Raw genomic sequence first — 21,278 nt, 5'->3', positions numbered from 1 at the left:
TTGGAGTTGGCTGTGGCGGCTCATATAACTATGCCAGCACTTGGGAGGTGGTGGAAGTAGATCATTCTTGCTTCTAGAAGATATTCTGTGCTACAAGAGACCCTGTCTTGAAGGGTGTGTGTGTGTGTGTGTGTGTGTGTGTGTGTGTGTGTGTGTGTGTGTGTTTGCATGTATTTATGTGCACCATATGTGTGCCTGGTGCTCTCAAAGGCCAGAGGGTGTCAGATCCTATGAAACTGCAGTTACAGGCAGTTTTTCACATGCAAACAGGGTACGATTTAATAGAGGGCAAGTCTGGGTTTATATTACAATTACTTCATTGAAGACATTGAGGAATAAATACTACAATTAAGGCTGGGATATACCCCTCAGTGAGAGAATGTTGGCCTGCAAGGCTCTGGACTTGATCTTCAACATCACATCCTCATCCCACCTCCCCTACTCTCCCAAAGAGCCATTTAATTAATTAATTAATTTTTGGGACAGTCTCACTATGTAGCTCTAGCTAGCTTCATACACCTTTAATTCTAGTACTCAGGGAGGAAGAGGCAAAGCCAATCACTGTGATTTCCTGGTCAGCCTGGTCTACACCGAGTTCCAGGCCAGTCAGGGTTACATAGTGAGACTATCTCAAAATCTAAAACCTTGCCCCCTTTTAAAAGGGAGCCCAGGACCTTCAGTCAGTGTGACTCTGACAGTGTGGTGACTCCGATAGTATGGTGACATGTCTGGCACTGGGACTCACAAGTTAGGGATCTGGGTAAAAGTTTTGTGAAAGCCAGATGTGGTGGTTCACACATTTAATCTCCATACTTGCAAGACAGAGGCAGAATGATTGCCAGTTCCAGGCCAGCCAAAGAGCCAGAGCCAGACCATACTTCAACCTCCCAAATTTTGTAGACTACTATATAGCTTAAAAAAAAAAAGCTGGGTGGGGGGAGCAGGCGGTGGTGTCCCATCAGCCTCTTGAGTTATGGGGACTCTGATCAGTCAGTGCGCGTCTTCTGAGACAGGTCTGACTATACAGTCCAAAATAGCCTGGAACTCTATGCAGACCAGATTGGCCTTAAACTCAGAGATTCATCTGCCTCTGCCTCCCAGAGTGTTGGGATCAAAGTTATGTGCCATCACGAAGAGCCCAGTGCTTGCCATTTATGTTTCACTAACTCCCAAATCTGTCATTTCTTTTTTTGAGACAAGGCCTCACTATGTAGCTCTAGCTATCCTGGAGCTCGCTATGTAGACCAGGCTGGCCTTAAATTTAGAGATCAACCTTCTTCTGCCTCCCAAATGTTTTAGTTAAGGAAGTGTGTCATTATGCCTGGCTTATGTCATTAAAAAAAAAAAATCTGAGCCGGGCGGTGGTGGCGCATGTCTTTAATCCCAGCACTCAGGAGGCAGAGCCAGGCAGATCTCTGTGAGTTCGAGGCCAGCCTAATCTACAGAGCAAGATCTAGGACAGCCCCCAAAGCTACACAGAGAAACCCTGTCTCAAAAAACAAAACAAAAAACAAAAAACAAAAAACAAAACAAAAAAAAAAAATCAAAAAAAAAAATCTGGGTGGCATGGCAGTGATGGCACATGCCTTTAATCCCATCACTCAGGAGACAGAGACAGGTGGATCTCTGAGTTCGAGGCCAGCCTGGTTTACAGATAGAGTTGCAGGTCAGCCAGGACTACATAGAAAAACTCTGTCTTGAAAAACCAACAACAAAAAATTTCTGTGTCTAATATATGTGTACATATGTGAGGTTACATATGCTTGTACATGGGCAGAAGCCAGAGAGGGTATCATATCCCTTGGAGCTGGCATTCCAGGTATTTGGGGAACACTCTAAGTGGTGCTGGATCTCAATTCTGGTCCTTAGGATTGTGCAGCAACTACTCAACCTCCAGGCCACCTCTCCCATATGTCACCTCCTCTCTAGAGCCATCTCTAATTCATGTGAAACTCTAAGAGCTACCTTAATAACGAATGTCACTTTATCTACTCACAAGTCTTTCACGTCTTGCCAGAAGACAGTGGCTTTCTCATGGGAGCCCTAAGCCACCAGCACCACACTTCCACACCCATCTTTTCTAATAGTGTGCAAGCATCAAGAAGGCAGGCTTGTACTGTGGCAGGGCTCAGTAAACACCTGTCCAGTTACTATGTGACTGTTGGGCTCCTGATGGGGAGGACTTTGTCATGTTCACACACAGGACCAGCAGTGCTCAGGTAACACCCCTACTCTTGTTAATGTACAGAAATGTGAAGAAAAGAAATATGGGACAGAAGGAACTTGGTGAGCCACCCCATCCCCAGGGCAGCAGAGCCAGAACCCAACAGCTTTTCCCTTACCCACGAGGCACAGAGCCAAGGCTGGTTCACAGAGTCGACACCGTTTATCACTGAACTGCACTTTCACCTTCACACAAACTATTTCAAAGAGCTGGAACAAGTGTAGGGGGAGGGGAGGGGAGGGACAGGTGCCCCTCAGAAGCCAGGACCCCCAGTGGGCTTCCCCAGGCAAGGGCAAGGAGGGAGCATCAGGCTGTCAGTCTCTGGGCACCAGCTCTCCACGTGCACGCGCACAGCAAGCCAGCAGCTCCTCACACATAAATACAGACACGCTTAACAAAAATAGTATATCATCTTCACAAGGAATAAAAACTAGTCTTGAATATGTACAGCAGAGAGCCCGGGTAGCCAAAGCTGAGCTGGGACCCCCAGGGATGAGACAGGCCAAGGGTGGAGCAGAGGAGAGAGGCCTGAAGGGCTCTTGGCCAAGTCACTCTGACCTTGGCAGCCCTGCTGCCCAGGCTGGGTGGGGGCAGGGCACAAAGACTGAGTAGGACAGGCCCTTGCAATCCTCCTCACCTGTGCACCAGGCTCTCCTTCCTGCCCTTCCTGCCTGAGGTAGGGAAGCTCCCGGGGCTCCCACAGCTGCTCTGTATAGCTCCCCTTCACTTCTGGGCTGAGGCCAGTGTCCCTGGACCCTGTGGTCAGCACCCAAGGCAAAGATGCCACAGGCTGATCTTGCAGGAAGTGAGGCAGCTGAAGTCACGAACAGCTTTGGGGCACCTATCTTGGGCTCAGTTGGTCCCTCAGTCATGGTCATGAGAGCCAAGGGAGGGTGGAGAAGGGTCTAGGGTGGTGCTAAGCTTTGAGAGCCACTCTAGCCCTAGGATGGAGGACTTTCTGCTACTAAGCCCCTCCTCCCGGGTGGGGCTAGCCTTTTGCCAGAGGCCTCAGGAGAATACTCAGACCAAGAGGAGGTCTGGTACTTGCCCCTTTATCCCAAGCAGCCTGAATTTCGCTGGGTGGTGGCGGCACATGCCTTTAATCCCAGCACTTGGGAGGCAGAGGCAGGAGGATCTCTGTGAGTTCCAGGCCAGCATGGTCTACAGAGCGAGTTCCAGGACAGGCTCCAAAGCTACACAGAGAAACCCTGTCTCGAAAAAACCAAAAAACAAAAAATAAAAGGGCTTCTCAATGGCTCTTGGGGGTGGAGAAGGGAAGACTGGGGGTCAGGGACACAGTGGGGTGGGAAACGATCAATTCTGAGGCCACACACATCAAAACCAAGGCAATCTAGTCTCTTTCTGGGGAAAAGGGTTAGAAAGCTTTCCAGTTCCCTGCCAGAAAGGCATTCCCAGGAGGCTCAGGGGTAATAAAGATTCCACCAGCCAGGCAGGCCCCTCTCCTCTCTAGCACATCTCTTCCCACTCCTGCCAGCCTCCAAGGGGCTGATTTGGGGGAGAATCTTGTGAATTTTGAGGCCAAGTGAATTAAGATGTGGGGGGAAGGTGGCTCTCACAGAAGCGTGGTAGGTTCTAGAAAGCTAACTGCAAAGGGACTTTGTCTAGGCCCAACCCTGTGATGGGGGAGGGCGTGAGTTGCATGTAGTGGTTCTCCTGGTAGCAATGGTGGCCGAAGAGAGACTTGTGATGGGGACAGGGTGGGAGGCGAGAGGTGAGTGGGTGGTCAGTGTCTGGTCACTTCCGACTGAAGAGCGAGCCCAGCAGAACCACACCGGCCACGGTCATGCCCGTCAGGAACCAGCGGTTGAAGCGCTCCTGGCCTTTCCGGCTCTCAGCTGCTGCGTTGTTCCCGTAGAGTTCCACAAAAGTGTCCTGTAGGGCAGAGGAGGAAAGGCAGACACGGTGTGAATCCTTGCACAAAACGGGGTAGGAGAAAGGGCCACCTGCAGACAATGGCCTTGGTGAGTTGAAAGGTCACAGCACTAGTGCCCACCATGGCCAGAGAAAGGTTAATGGCCGCCCTTCTGAGCCCCAGCTGGGGAAAGCCAGCCTAATTCACTGCTGAGAACAGAGGTACAGAGAGCATGTGTTTTGCTTCAAGAAGCAACACATAAAACCAACCAGCCAACCAATCAGTAAAGGATGGGCACTCGGGAGGCAGAGGCAAGCAGATCTCTGTGAGTTCCAGGGACAGCCAAGTCTACAGAATGACTTCCAAGATAGCCAGGGATACATAGAGAAACCCTGTCTTGAAAAATCAAAACAAACAAACAAATAAGCAACAGACAGTCTGGAGGGAACACCAGACAGACTACTAGGAGAAAGGGGAGTATGGGAGGTGGGATGAGGTAGATGCGTTATCACACAACCCTAGAGACTGGAGGCAAAGAGGAATGTCAGGCTTTGGCTTGTAGGGAAGGGAGGTCCTCAGAGCAATTCTATTGGGCACTCAGCTAGTTGCCTTGGAACTTTCAGACCAGGGACCCTTCTTCCTGTAGAGGGGCCTCAGCCATAGCTGGCTGGTGGCTGGGAACAGCAGAGCAGAACACTTAACATGAACATGGGGAGGCCATTCCTATCCCAGGGCTGTCAGTCCAGGCCCAGGAGGAGGTAAGCAACAGCTTTCTGCCATGGGGCTTAGTCATCAGGGAGCACACGAGTCAGTGCGACAGCTAGCACATGGAGGTCAAAGCCTTACATCCAGCAGGCTACAACAGTATAGACCAGGCAGCTGGGACTCTGGAAGGCAAGGGACTCAACTAAGGTCACCCCTACTTGGACACTGATAGAACCAGAACCCAAACTTGGTGCTTGGCCCCTAGAAATCACGTGTTTGATGTGTTCTGTAGAATGATAATGTCTCCATTTGGTCCCAGTTGGCTCTGGGTCCCACATCCCAGTGCACTCACTCAGATAGATGCAGCCTGGTCTATTTCTTATCTACTGACAGCCCTCACCACTACCACACACCCTCAAGGCCATGCTTTGCAAGAAGACTGCTTAAAACCAATGACCAGATTACTGCCAATGCATGCAGTCCTCCACTCCAGTAGCTTCCCCTGTACTTAGCAGAGCATCTATGCATCCCTGCTACCTAGCAGCAGAATGGCACCAGCTCTGAGCAGACTGACCTGAAAAGATCAATATTTATAATGCTGTTGGACAGGCAGCAGTGTGCCATGAGCCCTTATGACAGAGCTCCCTATCCACTTAGGGAAAAGAATCGGAAGTAGCAGGCAGATGGGAAAGTCCTTTCCAACCACAGTGCATGAGCTCTCATTTTCCCAAGGCTTCCTCACACCAGAGCAGTCTGCTTTCCTTCCCACAGCTGTAGTCCACTGGGTCTCTCTTACCCCTAACTCTGGCCATCTGGTCTCTTTGCGGATCCTCCTGACACACTGTCTGAGCAGTGTGTACTCCAACATTGTTGTACGTCTTTTTCTCAGCAGACTATCTTCTTTCTTCTCTCTTCTCCTCTTCCATCCCTTTTCCAGATACAGGAGCTAGCCTTGAATTCTCAATCCTCCTGCCTCAGCCTCTTGGGTATTGGGAACACTGAGGTTACGGGTGGCCACCCCATACACTATGTTTTGCTGTGATTTCTCTTCTGTACTGGATCTGTTTAGTCAAGGGCTGAGATCCTGTCTTGTGCTCAGAATAGGGTCTGGCACAGAGCTGATGATAAACTGCCATGTGTTGCATAACAATGTTTCACATACACACAACACATTCATGCATGTGCACACAGACCTGTAAGGTGTTAGCTCTTTTAATGAGATGTTTCCCTCATGTGTTTGTGACATTGATGAAAACAAGCCTAACTGGGCTGCCAGTCACCTAACAGTGAAGCAAAGCAATGAGGCACAGCTGGGTGCACACCTTTAATCCAGTATTTAGAGGTAGAGGCAGGTGAATCTCTATGAGTTTGAGACTAGCCTGATCCACTTAGTGAGACCCTGTCTCAAAAAATTGAAAACAAACAAACAAATGGAACACACAGTTCTATGCCATGTGCAGTACTTGATAGTGGTAATAACTTTTGTCATTGTTATTTTTGAGTGTTCTGCTCAAGGATGGGCAAGTTGGGCATTGCATCATATTCTCTTCCTGCTTTGTTAAGTACATGCTGATACACAACCAAGTGGCTTAATGCCCCATTTCTGAGTTCGTCCCTGGGAAGTTAAGCAACACAAACCTCCATACAGAGAGAACAGATATACTGCACACATAGTAAACTAAGTTCAGGTATTGTTCTTTCTTCTCTACAGGCCCTCAGAGGTAGGTGAGGCTTAAGGCATGGAACACGTTAACTAACAGGTAGCAGAGTCATCAGACAGGAGGACAGTGGCTGTTGAGTCTATAGAGCATGTGGCATGTATGAGGCCCTGAGGTCCATCTTTAGCAAACCAGAGTGACCGCTCTTCAGTTTCCATCTGTTGCTAAGGACCTGGTGTATTGCAGTGCCATAAGGTTTGGGGCAAAGGAACTGTGACAGTGGAGCTGAGGGGAACCCAGGAGCTGGGCAGAAAGAAAGCAGTGCTTGGCTGGGCCTTCTGGTTTCATCCATCCTGGCCAGCCTCTGTGCATCTTGGCAGAGAAGAAACTCTCATGAAGACTAAGGCTATAGCAAAGCTGGAAGAGTGTCAGGCTAGCACGCATGAAGCCTTGGGCCCTTGGTACCCATAAAATTGGTTTGGTGATGCACACTACAACCCCAGCACGAGGGAGGCAAGAATATCAGAAGTTCAAGGTCATCCTCAGATACATAGGGAGTTTGAGACCAGCCAGTTAAGCAGGCCCAGGTAAAGCAAAATAAAGATGAGAATTCTGTGCTGTGGGAAGAACAGGAGAAAAAAATGCCACAGCTAGAGAAGTCTCATTTATCTCAAGGTGCCAAATGTCCCACAAGGGACTGGGGATACTGGGGTGGTCACCAAAATAGAGAGCCTTCCACACTGGAACTTTCCTGAAGTAGAGGACTGATAGCCACAGGAAATTTTGGCTCTGGGGCTGGGCTGGAGTAAACAGGCCCTGTCCCCACAAGGGCACAAAGCGTTCACTGTCCAGGAACAGTCACTCCAGGGTGGAGGGACACAGAGAACAAGGCACTGACCACTCCTGTCTCTGTTCCTAGGCTGCATTCTTGGCCAGGGTGATCTTGCTCAGAGCTCCTTCTCCTGGGGTGGGGGAGCAGGGCTTTCAAGGGCGTGGATCCTGGCAATGGCTTTTGCAGGGAGCTGAGCAGAATGGGGCGTGCTGTTCCCAGGCGGGGGCTGGAGAGGTTGTGGTGTGGGTATATTTAGCCCTTGGTTCACACGACACACTTGGAAACAAACAGCCATTTTCTCAGCGGGCGGCTGCTCTGGGTAAATAAACAGGACTGCTGAGCTCCCAGGTCTGGAAAAGCAGAGATAAGCCCTCACTGCTCCTCAGGGCTCCCACAGGTTTTACTACATAGTGGGTAGGGGACTGAAGTCATGGCTGCTCCCAGGAAACCCAGGCCTGAGGGTCGAGTTAAGTGACAAAGTCTCCTTTTGGAATTCACTGCTTCTTGGAGATGTATGTGGGGGATTTTAGGGTAGCTGGGGACACAATGGCTAGTGACTTCCACAACAGTCATGAAATCCTATCTAAGCAGGTAAGGTTGGAGGGTCAATCCACAGCCACTTTGAAGCAGAGCCTAGACTAAGTCTCCAGTTCTCCCAACTCTGACCCCAGGAGAAATCCAGTCTAGGACCCCTTTAAAGGTGTTTTCCTCCAACACTACAGACTTCTAGCAGTCCCGGTCAAGCACATCGAGGGCTGCACACACCACAGTCTTCACTCCTCACACCTTTCTTCCTCAGCCCGCCCATGAGACCCTACTGTGGAGTCCTCTCTTCCCTGTTCACCTCCCCAACTCTGCAATGAACATTCTTCTGTGCTCCAGGGTCGCTGCACTGTCAATCACATCACCAATGCTCACAAACCACGTACCATTCTTCAAGTCCAGCCCTGGAGACAGGCAGTGAATAGGGCTTCCAGGAAATGTTTTATGTTCTAGTACATTCTTAGCAGTAGTGAGATTACCTCCAAAAAGGTTCTGTGAACAACTCTTAAGCTACTCCAAATGTTTGTGGTTATCTATAGTGCATAAAAAGTGTTTCACTATTGTGTTCCAATTGCATAGCTAACACAAAAATGTCTAGAGAGATTTTTTTTTTTTTTTTTCTAGACAGGGTTTTTCTGTGTAGTTTTGGTGCTTTGGTACTTGTCCTAGAACTCACTCTGTAGGTCAGGCTGGCCTCGAACTCAGAGATTCGCCTGCCTCTGCCTCCCCGAGTGCTGGGATTAAAGGCGTACGCCACCACCACACCACCTGGCTCTAGAGAGATTTTTTTTTTTTTGAGCTGAGGATTGAACCCAGGGCCTTGCGCTTGCTAGGCAAGCGCTTTACCACTGACTGAGCTAAATCCCCTAGTTAGAGAGATTCTTGAGGGAAAGTTTGAAAGAAAAAAGAAAGGGGAGGTGGAGAGGCGAGGGTGGGAGGGGCTGGAGAGATGGCTTAGGGGTTAAGACCACTGGCTGTCCTTCCAAAGGACATGGGTTTGATTCCTAGCAGCCACATGGTAGTTCACAACCATATATGTAAAGTAACTCTAGTTCCAGAGGATCTAATGCTATCTTCTGGCCTCTGTTGGTACTACATGCATGTGGTGCAGAAACATACATTCAAGCAAAACACCCATACACATAAAATAATATAAAAAAGAAAAACACCCAAGGAGAGAAAGTATCACAAAAACAGTAAGATAATTCCATAGATGACAGGGCTTTTGAAGACAAGAAGTGAGAATACCTGGTGTGGGTATACTTGTTAGGAAAGTCTCTGAGAAGTGAGGTTTATGTTGAAGAGGTCTCAATGATGAGCCAGTGGCAGCCATGGAAGGATTAAAATACCTTAGGTGCAAAAGACCATGCTCCCAGGGCCTTGGGTGTTGCTCAGTGATAGAGTACTCTTGCCTAGCATATTTTATGTCTTGGAAAAAAAAAAAATCACATCTCACAAGAGGTTCTAAAGGTCCAAAGATCGTAGCAGGATGGAGGAAGAGGGAAGCCTCTGTCTATGAGCTGGTCTTCCTATATCAGTCTTGGGGCTCAGTGCAAGCAGGACCAAGCCTAACCCAGACCTGAAACCTAGCTCACCTAATCAGGCATAGACTGACTTTAGACAGCTCTCTGCCCAGAGGCAGCTAACTGAATGAGTCAACCCCTCCACAACCAACTACAACACCCAAGAAGTCAAGGTGACCTGTGCCAACAGTTCTGGCCGCTTTTTGGATATGAGCCAGGCTGAGCTAAAGCACTTTACTTCCAGCAGAGCACATTTCCTAACCCATTTATGCTCCCATTCACTTGAAAGATGTTCTCTGACCTGTTTTCCCCACCTGCTTCTCCCCTGTTTATCTCGAGAGCCTGGCATTGCATTTGGAATAGATTAAGTGTTCTAAAGGACCCTACTGTAGATAAATGAATGAATGAACACTTCTTACTAACCCTGTTTTACGAATGTTAATGTAGAGGCTCTGGGCCACTCAAGATCCCTATCTAACCAGTATTGAGTTTGGGATTTTTTTGTTTTTTGAGACAGGGTTTCTCTGTGCAGTTTTGGTGCCTGTCCTGGATCTCACTCTGTAGACCAGGTTGGCCTTGAACTCACAGAGATCCACCTGGCTCTGCTCTCGAGTGTTGGGATTAAAGGTGTGCACCACTACCGCCAGGCTGGGTTTGGGATTCTTATTTTTTCTGGTGTCCCATCTTGCCATCTCAGTGTCTGCTGTATCTACCCCAAGGAAGTCTCACCTCACCAGCACTGGCCACCTTGTGGAGTGCTCTGATTTGCCCTTTCTATAGGTCAGCTCATCAGCTGTCTCCTCATACTGTCACTGGGTACCACTGTTGCCTGCTTGAGGCCTATAGATCTGTACCAACAGTTAGGCTGGGCTTGTCTGCTCAATTTCCAAAGAGCAGACCTTCTTCTGCTCAGATAATGGATCATACTCATGTACCTCTGTGAAGGAAGGAGGTCTGCATTCTGAGCTCAAATAAATTGTGGCTCAGAGCCTTTAAGAGACTTTGCCAAAGTGGGTAAGGCAGTTTAAGCCCAATGTGTCAGGCAGCAAACGTCCCATTCTAGGCTAGAGCCAGGCTCTGGGTCCTTCAAAGAGAGTAAGGTGGTCTAAAGGCATCAACCAAATGAATGAGTCCCACCCAGCCAGTCGAGAGATGCCTCAGGGAAAGGATGTGACGAAAAGTAGGGAAAGTGAAACCCTTCCATCCTGTCGGCTTCAGGGAGGAACGAGTGAGCTCCTGAGCCAGCCAGACGGGGCTTCCTTCCTCCTGGGGACTTTGGAAAGCCACCAGGCCTGTGCCCACTGCTTCCTTCCTGTTCAGTTATTTCAGGAAAGATGTGGGTGGAGAAGAGGAAGGGGCTCCTAGAAGTGACACTGTGCCAGAATCGGTGGCAGTCTGCCTTCCCCTGGCCATGGCATGGCCCTGTATAGACAGGTTGTGAGTCACATGCAGTGTCACCTTCTGCTCCTAACCTCAGTTTCTCCCAGAGAGAAGCGGATAAATGCCAGCTGAGCAGATAAATAAAGCCTTGTTAGGAGATCCCTGGGAGGCATCAGGCGGAGGTGGGGGGGGGGGGGGGGGCAGGGGCATGCAGAGGCCTTATCTCTTTCTTGGCAGGAGTGTAGGCAGCAGCTCGGAAGGAATGAGGCTTGTGGCTGGAATCCACTTCCCTTGGCTTTCATGGTGGAGCTGTTGACCTGTGTGATTGTGAGAGGAATGAGCTCTCCTTTATCTGGAGAAGGGTGGGCACCCTAGACTGGCAGATTAGTGGGGGTGGAGTGGGAGCAGAGGCAGTTAGCTCTTGTGTGCTGGGCAGGGTTGAGATTAGGGGGTGCAAATGCTCAGTAAAGCAAGGTGATCTTTTGAGGGTTTCCTGGCTGAGGGTCTGTCTAGGCTGTGTGAGCTTCAGGGAATCTTTGGGGACATTTTTACATCTTCCTCTAACTCGGCTGGTCATCTGTCAGCCTCTCCTCTCCTTCCCCTTCCCCCACCATTAGTTCTAAGAAGCAAAGCCTGACAGATGTACTCATTTCTCAGAACAGGAAGCGACTGTGCAGGGGGAGATAACACCTCGCTGGGGAATCGAGAAGTATCCGGCCCAGCAAGAGAGGCCTTCCATCTGCCCAGCTCTGAAACAAGCCACTCAGCTGGGCACCAGGAAAGCATGGCAGGCACTCTCTGGGGCAGACCTGCTCAGTGGAGTTTGCAACCACCTGCTCCCAGAGGGCAGGTGACATGACAACCAGTATTTGTTAGGCCAGTAAGAAACCGCCCAGTTCTCACAATGGCCAAAAGGAGTACAGGGCGTGTTGTAATCCCAGCACTCAAGGAGGCTGAGTCAGGACTGCCATGAGTTTGAGGACAGCCTGGTCTACATAGTGAGCTCCAGATCAGCCAGGACTACACATGACACTCTCAAAAGCAATAACAATAAAAACCAAACAAAATCCTGAAGAATAAGTGCTATTCTTAGTCTTCATGTCCTAGACAAGGACCCGTATGTTACAGTTGAGAACACAAGAGTAAAAAAGCACAGTCTCCCCAAGGTCATCTCACACATCTGAGATAGCGGAATACTAGCAGCCTGTTCCTAAGCCCAGCAATTCACTGCTCTGGGCAGTGCAGCACGCCCCATGAGACCTCTTCTCACTTCGGCCCTATCATTTCAAGCATGGTGACTTCCTATCCATTGTCAAATAGAAGATAACAGCTCTCTATTCTCCCAATGTCCCAGGCCAGGACACTCAAGAGTCAAGAATAACATGAGCGCATGTGTGCGAGTGTGTGCATGCACGAGCGTGTGTGCGTGTGCACACACATGCCCACATGTACGTATGCACACTTGCAGGTGCCTGGTAAGGCCAGAAAAAGGCGTTGAATCCCCTAGAGCTGGAGTTGCAGGTGGGTGTGAGCTGCCCAATGTGGGTGCTAAGAACAGAACACTGGTCCTCTGCAAGAGCAGTAAGCTAACTGTTGAGCCACTGCTCCAGCCTAAGAGCGACATTATAACATTTCTATCCCCTTTCCATGAGACCCCTAACACTACCTACTCTCTGGTGGACTTCAGATGGTCTGTCTTGGTCACACGGTTTGTCCTATGTGGATGGTCTTTATCAAGAGGAGGTACAGTCATTGCACAGACTCCGTGTAGAGAGCGCACTTTCTTCTTGGGCAGCCCCGCTGGAAAACCATTCTTTTAGGGAGCAAGTGCTTCTACTATCCAAGGCTGGTCTTAGACCTGGTCTCATCTTGCTGTTCCAGACACCAAGGAAGGTACCTGTGGGTAGAAGTAGTTCTGCCCGCCTCCCTTGGCCTGGGCCAGTTTCCTGAGTGTTTCTTCCCATGGGAACTGGAGGTGCTACCGGGAAATGACAAGGCTGACTTAGTTCCCACCATGCTGGGCTGTCAGAGCAGAGTATGCAGGCTGCCAGCAAGTCTGGCAAGCAGAAGTAGACTAAGATGTTTAGTTTTAGGCCTTATCCATGAAATGGGATTTAAAAAGTGACCTCAATTCAGATTACTATAAGGATTCATCATGACACATGCAAATCATGAAACACAGTGAACTCTGAGGAAATGTTAGATACAACTAATGTGCTCACTACTAGCCAAGGCACAGTTTGAGTCTGGGTCTTCCCATGGCCTGCATGGGCCAGCAGGGGTTTCTTCAGCCTCAACCAGGGCCAGGCTGCTTCTCTCCTCACAAGCTACATTCTGTTCTGCCTCAGGTTATTTGGCGCGGTGGTCTTTTGGCCCAGCTTTCTCCTACCCTTCTTAGGCTTAAGGGCACATCTTCAAGGAAGCCATCTGCTTACTTTCTCCATTCGCCCACAAGTTCTGGTTTCTGGGCCTAGACTTGTGCTTGGCCCAGAGAAGGTGCTGGAAAGAATAAAAGTCAGTTGTCTCCTTCTTCATTCCTATCTTTCTTGACAATACTAAAAGAAGGCCTTGCAATATCAAGCAACTAGGCAGGAACCTGGCATTCTCCAGACACCAAGTCCTCAGAGGTTCATGCAGAAGGATGGGAAGCTTATGGGGAAGTACTAGAAAAGGCATCTGTGAGCACACACCTTTAGTTCAAGCACTTGAGAAACAGAAGCAGGCGATTCCTGAGTTGGAGAGCAGCCTGGGCTCCATAGTGAGTTCCAGGCTAGCCAAGACTACATAGTCAGACCTTGTCTCAGAACAAACAATTAAGCAAACTATCAAACAATCATTTTCTGTGGGGCAGTGAGAGGGTGGCTTAGCAGGTAAAGGTGCTTGTTGCCCAAATCTGACAATCCTCAGGTTTGTTGTTCTTGACACCCAGAACCTACATGTGGAAGGAGAGAACCAACTTCCATACATGTGCTGTGGCATATGTACCCCACCAAATAAATGAATGTAGCCAGGCAGTGATGGCATATACCTTTAATCCCAGCATTCAGGAGGCAGAGGCAGGCAGATCTCTTGTGATTTCAAGGCCAGCCTGGTCTACATAGCAAGTTTTAGGACATCCAGGGATACATAGAGAAACCCTGCCTCAAAAAAACAAAACAAACAAACAAACAAAAACAACAACAAAAACAACAAAAAACAAACCCAAAATAAAACAAAAAACAAAACAAGCACCACCACCAAAACAAACAAAATAAGTAAATGTGATAATAAAAAGCTGTCCTCTGCACTGTGCTGGGACAATTGGGGTCCAAAGCAGCCTCTCCTGCCTCTTTCTCCACAGCTGTGCCCAGCCCGTGTCCTGTAGTGCTTGGTCCTGGCTGCTGTGGAAGAACAACACTTGGCAGGGTGGGCTTTTCTTCCCAGTTTCATCAACGGTTTGCTTGAGTAAGTCCTTCCCCTGTCTGGTGTTTTCCTACCTGAAAGTGAAGGGGGCTGGGGAGATGATGGCTCAGCAGTTAAGAGCACCGGCTCTTGCAGAAGACACGGGCTCAGTTCCTAGCACCTACATGGTGGCTCCCAGCAATCCATAACTCCAGTTCCAGGGAATCTAACTCCAACACCTTCCTCTGACCCCCCAAGGTGCACAGACATACATGCATGCGAAACACTCATACATATAAAAATGAATAAACCTAAAACACACACACAAAGTGAAGGCAATCACATCTCGGATTCTGCAAGGGATACTGCAAAGAGGAAGAAAGGAACTCACTAGGGCAACTGAGCACTCCTTGGATTCTTTCAGAGGCATCGTGAGAAGCAACATTTTGGGATGATGTGTTGCTGCAAAAGGGTCTGTCCCTCCTCTACCTCAAAGCCCACTTCATAGGCATGGCAACAGGCTCTGCTCCCCATCCTGAGGAATTCAGGAAAAGAGGACAGTGACACAACTATGACCCAGGGCAAGCTCCCAAGTAGTCAGACCTTGCTCAAGCCCTGGAGCTCCAACCTCTTCACCCCAGAACCGCCTCCAGCTAGTCCAGACAAGTCCGAGTATTTTCAGCCACCTTTATCTGATCAGAAATGTTTGGAATTCTACCGGCTGAATGCAACTGATCTAGAAGATTCTACAATAGGTACAAATCTCTAGAAGGCCCTTCCCTCTTCCCGTGTCCTCTTCCCTCTGCTCCATATGAATGCACTCCACCCTCCAAGTAACTGGAACCTTAGAGGTCCTTGTGGGCCACATCTACCACAGTCCAGGTCCATCAGCCCTCATCATGCAGAGCTGCAGGGTGCCTAGGACAGGGAGCTTGGGCTACAGACACTCAGGGAAGGGACATCCAGCAGTACACTGTTCAAGCAACTGAGAAACTGTACACCACCAACATGAAGTCCAGGAGCAGCTAACTATCTGCTAAGGCATAGGAACTGCTCAAAAATCTTAGTGTTGCAGGGCAGTGGTGGCATACCACCTTTAATTCTAGCACTCGGGAGTCAGAGGCAGGAGGATCTTTGTGAGTTTGAGGTCAACCTAGTCTACAGAGCTAGTTCCAGGACAGCTAGGGCTACACAGAGAAACTGTCTCGAAAAACTAAACTTAAAAAAAAAAAAAAAAAAATCTTAGTGTTATGATGTGAGGCTCCTATCTAGGTCAATTTCTGTCTCAACAGACACTGAGATCCAGGGACATCCCCAAAGACCACCAGACATAAGTCAAAGCCTGGTCTCAGGCTTCCTGACTTCTGGGGCAAAGATCTTTACTTTGCTGAGCCTGGTGTTCTGGCAGTATATAGGAACAGCTGTACCCACTCCAAGGCATGACAACAGAATTAAATGGTCCATGGTATATGCCCAATAAATGATTTGACTCCAGCTAAGATGAGTGGCACTTCTCATAGAGTCTGTTAGTGTTAGCTTTATTTATAACAGCTAAAAAAAGTTCCCCTCTGCCCTGAAAAGTCTTGCTTTATTACCCAGGCTAGTGTTGAATTCATTTATTTTATAAGCTAGCCTTGAACTCCAGTGATCCTATTCCCTCAGCTTTAAGTGCTTAAAGTACAAGCAAGTACCACCACAAGCTTTAAGTACAACTACCCTTGCCACACCTCATGGATACTCTTAGGCTCTGGAAATTGGAGATGACTTCCAGGCAGGGATGCCATATGCCCTCTGGTTCCCTGGGCATCTCAAGAGACAGTAAAGGAAGGGTATAATGATTGTGCTCTGTTCCAACTCACCTACCCACGACCCAAGGTGAACATTTACAGAGGCTCTTTGTAAGCCAGGCTGCCTGGAGTTAGTTGCAGGAAGGTCCAAGCTGCCCTGTATCGCTGGGCCTTCATTTATTCAATCTGTGTTGTATCAGGTGTTGAGCGCTGATGATCTGGGGACAACGCAGCACCTAAATTAGCTGAAAATTCCTAGCTGTATGGATTTACATCCTAGTGGGAAATGCAGTGGACATCAAACCTTCCTGTCACCCTGAGTTCTCTCCAGCGCTCACAATTCAGTATGTTCCAATAGATTTACATTTACATGTACCCAGAAGTCTTTTAGACTGCAGTTATGTGTATGCATTATGTGTGTGCCTGGTGTCCACAAAAGCCAGAAAACGGAGTTGGATCCCCTGGTACTAGAGTTACAGACTGTTGTGAGCTACCATGTGGGTGCTGGAAATTAACCTCAGGTCCTCTGGAAGAACAGTATGTGCTCTTAACTGCTGAGCCATCTTTCCAGGCCCCTGGTCCAATGGCTTCCTAAGCTCCCCTATAGTCCCTTTCCTAAGCAGCAGCCAGAAAAATACAGACAGTAGGTCCCTGTCTACTTAAAACTCACTAACCTGCCCTGCCCATTATCCAGAGAAATAAGATAACAAGGGGCGGCCCAGCATGGTTCACCCCTTTGCTGGCTTCCACTTTCTCCCTGCTCTAGCCTTGATATCTCTTGTGTCCTTCCTCAAATGTGCCACACCTTCTAACCGGAAGATTTCTGCACTTGTTCCTTCTGTCTGGAATGTTCTTTTCAGACTGTTTTAATAGTTCACTCCCTCCAGCTACTGAGACCTCTACTTACTGTCCCTACTTCAAAGCCTTTCCTAATTAACCTTGAAGACAATGCTAAAGGCTGCCCAGCCCCCAACCATCACTCTTTGTGCTTTGGGCCTGTAAAGCTCAGGCAGAAAGGCTTTCCCAGTAGGTGGGATGGTACTTGGTAGATATTCAGGAAATTAATAAATGAAATGAAAAGGCAACTTATCAATACTCTGAAATAAAGATCACCATCACTTACCAGATGGAAATATAAAGTAAATACATTGATTACTGAAACAAAAACTACCCATTTGGATGTCACTTCTAAGTTCTCCAAAGGACCACATAAGGATTTTGGCTCAACATCCTTTTAGAGGAAACAAATGAGGCTGGGGCCAGTCAAAGTCCACTGTGCCTGAGCCCTGAGTTTCCTCTGCTTAGGTCTAATATATAGTCACTGAAAAGATGCTGGACCAAGATTATGCACAGGCTTTAAGATAATTAGAGGTGCTGGGTGTGTAAGTTCCAGGCCAGCCAGAACAACATAGAGAGACCCTGTCACAAACAAACAAACAAACAAGCAAGCAAGCAAGCAAGCAAACAAGATAACTAGAGGTGATACATAAAGGGCAGCCTGGGGCCAAGCTTTGCCCTCAAAGTGTAGCTAAAGAAAGAAGCGAAATCTCAGGGAAGGTGTGGCTAGGCAGGGCAGGAAAGCCTGCTTCAGGCTAGAAAAGCCCTCCCTGTGCCAGGCACAGAGCTGGCAGTTCTGTAGAGGACAAAGACTGGAGTGTGCCAGGCTTGAGGGGCCTAGTGGGGCACTATCGTGGGGGACGGGCACGCACAAACGTGTAGGTGAGGTCCATGGAGATCAGACAGCTGAGGGCAGAAACGAAAACAGGCTGGGTCCCAAAGGGCGGCAGCTTCAGCTCTGTAAACACCAGACAAGTGGAGGGTTCAGGTGCAGGTCTGGGGACCCAGCTGAGCTCAGCAGGAGGATGGGACCTCCCCAGCCTCCTCCATCAGTGACAATGACACTAAGCTGAACAGAAGCCACAGACATGCCTGGGCAGAACCATCTTCTCAGTCCCCACATTCCAGATGGTCTTTTCCGACCCTGGGCTTGATCCAGCCAGCTCCACCCACAAGCCCTTGAAGATCCTATCCCTGTTTAAAGGGGGCATCCCTTCCCTGCCCCATGGGTCTCTGTGAACATGGCTGCAGGTGCAAGGGCAAAGTCGGAGTTGCTGTAACTGCCAGGCCAGTAGTGCCTGACCTACATCTCCATGCTTGGTTGCATGAAAGAAAATACCAGGCCTTTCTGTTAGTGCTCACGAGATGCAGCTGGTTCAGGAAAGCCTGAGCTTTCGGAGAGCATGTCAAGAGTAAGGCAAGATGACTGGACTCCAAAGTAGGCTGTGGCTTTGGGGACTTGTATAGATTTCAGAGATGAGAATCTTCCTTCTACCAAGGTCCTCCACTAAAGCTTACTTCTTTTTCTAGTATATTATCCTTACTGAGAAAACTAACACTCTCTCTGTCTCCTCTCTCCCTCCCCCCACCCAGGTAGTTCAATGATTCATTTGGAAAAAAGTTCCCAAACGGAACAGTTGCTTTTCTTACAAACCACTGGCACTTGGAGGAGGCTTTAGTTTTTCACAGGAAAAAATAAACAAACAAGGGCTGGAGAGATGGCTCATAGGTTAAGAGCACTGACTGCTCTTCGAGAGGTCCTGAGTTCAATTCCCAGCAACCACATGGTGGCTCACAACCATCTGGAATGAGATCTGGTGCCCTCTTCTGTATTTATTAATCTTAAAAAAAAAAAAGACAATAAAAAATAATAAACAAACAAACAAACAAAAACTGAACCCAGAAAAAAATCCCCACACAATTTAAGAGTTCTGGCCAGGAATGGCAAGGTCCACCTGTGACCCAAGCACTTGGGAGGTGGAGGTAGGAGACCAGAAGCCGAAGGTCATTTTCAGCTACATGGCAAACTAGAGGGCCAACCTAGGCTGTCTAAGACTCTGCCTAAAAAAAAAAAGCTGCCCAAGTTTGGTTTGTGGAAAGGACCTGGTCAGGAGACATGAGTTTCCTCTTGTTCTAGCATGGCACCATCATCTCAACTGAGTGGGCTTTCCTCACTTCAGCAGGTGACTCATCACTTCGGGTTCCAAAGCCCTATGACTCTTCTCTGAAAATTCTGCTTCCCTCAAGAAGCAGTGGAATGGAAGGAAACAGACTGAGATTTGCCCTTTTTTTTTGGGAGCTGAGGATCGAACCCAGGGCCCTAGCAAGCACTCTAGCACTGAGCTAAATCCCCAACCCTTTGCCTTTCTTTTCACTTAGTTTTAAATTCTATCTGAAGCCAATGAACTCATGAACATTAGAGAAGACCTACTAGCACCACTTCACTGAACCAGGATAATCCCTACCTGTACTCTAAACACAGTCTCATCCTCCCAGCTACACGAAGCCCTGGCTTCTCATCGCAGACATTTCTCGTTGCAGAAGATGGGAGATCAGTACAGAAAGCAACAGCTGGTCCAGATGTGGAAGACAACTGACCTGGGTGCCAGCTTCAACTGATACATCTACACCACAACTCTCACACCTAGGACTCAGAGAACGCTGTCAAAAAGAGGGTGTGGAAAGATTTTAAGGGCCAGAGGACCAAGAACTCTGCCTCAGGAGTGTGTCATCTAGAAATGACAGGGCAGCTGCACTCATGATACCTCAACAATATGGTTGCCTAAATAAGACCCGGATAATGACAACACCAATGGGCACACTAACATGGAAGGGGAAATCCAACCCTAGATAAAGAACCGTGGGAAACCACTGCTGAGAAAAGGCGAATTAGTTTTCTCCAGGGAGTTGTTCCCTACTTGGTTATCCAGTACCATGTGGTCAGCCCTGGACTCATACACATACAAGCGACACTAAATGTATTTCAAGATTGTACTTATATTTTAAGCATATATATTACATACTATGTAACAATAATTAAAGAAAAAGGAGGCCATTAATTTGCAAGGGAGGGGGGAAATATAGGAGGGGTTAGTTGGAGAGGGAGGAGAGAAATGATGTAATTATAAATTTTAATTAAAAATTGGGAGGGGGCTGGAAAGATGACCCTGTGGTTAAGAGCATTTGCTGCTCTTATGGAAGACTCAGGTTTGGTTTCTAGCACCCACATGGTGGCTTTTAGCTGCCTGTAACTCCAGGTCTATGGAACCCATGCCTGTTCTGACTCTACAGGCTCCTGCATGCTTACGGTACACATACACAAACCCAAGTGTACACATACATAAATAAAACAATTTCTTTAAAAGTTGCAAAAGAAAGCTGGGCTGGCGGCACATGCCTTTGATCCCAGCACTCTGGAAGCAAAGCCAGGTGGATCTCTGTGAGTTCAAGGCCAGCCTGAGCTACAGAGTGAGTTCCAGGAAAGGCGAAAAGCTACACAGAGAAACCGTCTCGGAAAACAAACAAACAAAAAGTTGCAAAACAAATTTAACATTGAAAAAAATAATTTTTTTTGTACGTATGTGTTCAGAAGTCAGAGGACAGCCTTGTGGAGTCAATTCTCTCTCTTTCCACCTTATTGGGGCTCCAAGGGTGGAATTCAGGTTGCAAACACCTGCATGGCAAGAGCCTTCCCCTAATGAGCCATCTTGCTGGTGAGAAAGTTTGAATTCCAGCAGTGTCTTCTATTTTGTGGTGTTGAATACTGAATGCTAGGCCTCACTCAGGCTAGATAAATTCTCTACTACTGAGCTGTATCTCAGCTCCTAGTACTGGCATTTATTTAGTTACTGTGTGACCCTGGAAGTCTCTTCACCTCTAGTGGCACCTACGGGGAATGAAGTCCTCAGTGAATGTATTGTCATTGAGCACAGCCCTGTCAAGGACCCCAAGCCTTCTCTTAGTCCGTGTGCAGAAAATATTGACCACAGCTTTGTCCTCTTCCATTTATAGTCTGAGACTGCTCCCCTAGAGACCTCCTATGGAGATTAGCTATATACAACAGCTCCAGCTCATCGTTTACAACAAACACTGAATTTCTGGGCTGCTTCTGGTGCAGCTTCATCAGAGCTCAGCCCAGTGCACAGCCTACCCTACCCCAGCTTTTCTTAGGTGTGTTTGTCCTGTATTTATTCCTTCATCACCCCAGTAAGGGTCTACTTCAAAGCTGTGCAGGTTGTGACAGGCACTTACTTGGCTTTCTTCATTTGTAAACCAAAGTGCCGAAAGAACACAGAAAAAGCCCTTTAAGAAGCCCTTGGTGTCTGCCTTACACAGTCCACCCATGAGCATATCACTGGCTCCCCAATGTTTTTGCCTATGTTACCTCTACTTACCAACTCATTCATCCTTGAGAACGGGCTGTAATACAGAAACTGGATGGAATCACATCTGGTCCTAAACATCCTTCTGATGCCAATGAAAAGATGGCTGCTATTTACTGGAGGTGCTGAGCACTTATGTGTATTTAAAATGAA

General features: G+C 48.2%; 1 protein-coding gene across 7 annotated transcripts in view; it reads right to left on the bottom strand.

The window, feature by feature from the left end:
* Window positions 1-3,561: 3,561 nt before the first annotated feature.
* Window positions 3,562-21,278, bottom strand: part of Bcl2l1 (BCL2 like 1) — a 54,792-nt gene continuing 37,075 nt past the window's right edge. For all 7 annotated transcript variants that reach the window (XM_036184878.1, XM_036184873.1, XM_036184880.1 and 4 more), the window contains exon 3: window positions 3,562-4,117. In XM_036184878.1, the coding sequence (XP_036040771.1) occupies window positions 3,980-4,117 (138 nt within the window). In that variant the 3' untranslated portion in view covers window positions 3,562-3,979. The remainder of the gene's footprint in view (window positions 4,118-21,278) is intronic.

This window comes from Onychomys torridus, chromosome 4 (assembly GCF_903995425.1).
Source record: "Onychomys torridus chromosome 4, mOncTor1.1, whole genome shotgun sequence".
In the NCBI taxonomy this organism is placed as follows: domain Eukaryota; kingdom Metazoa; phylum Chordata; class Mammalia; order Rodentia; family Cricetidae; genus Onychomys; species Onychomys torridus.
Note: the sequence above shows the minus strand (reverse complement) of the source record. Positions and strands in the feature narration are given on the sequence as shown.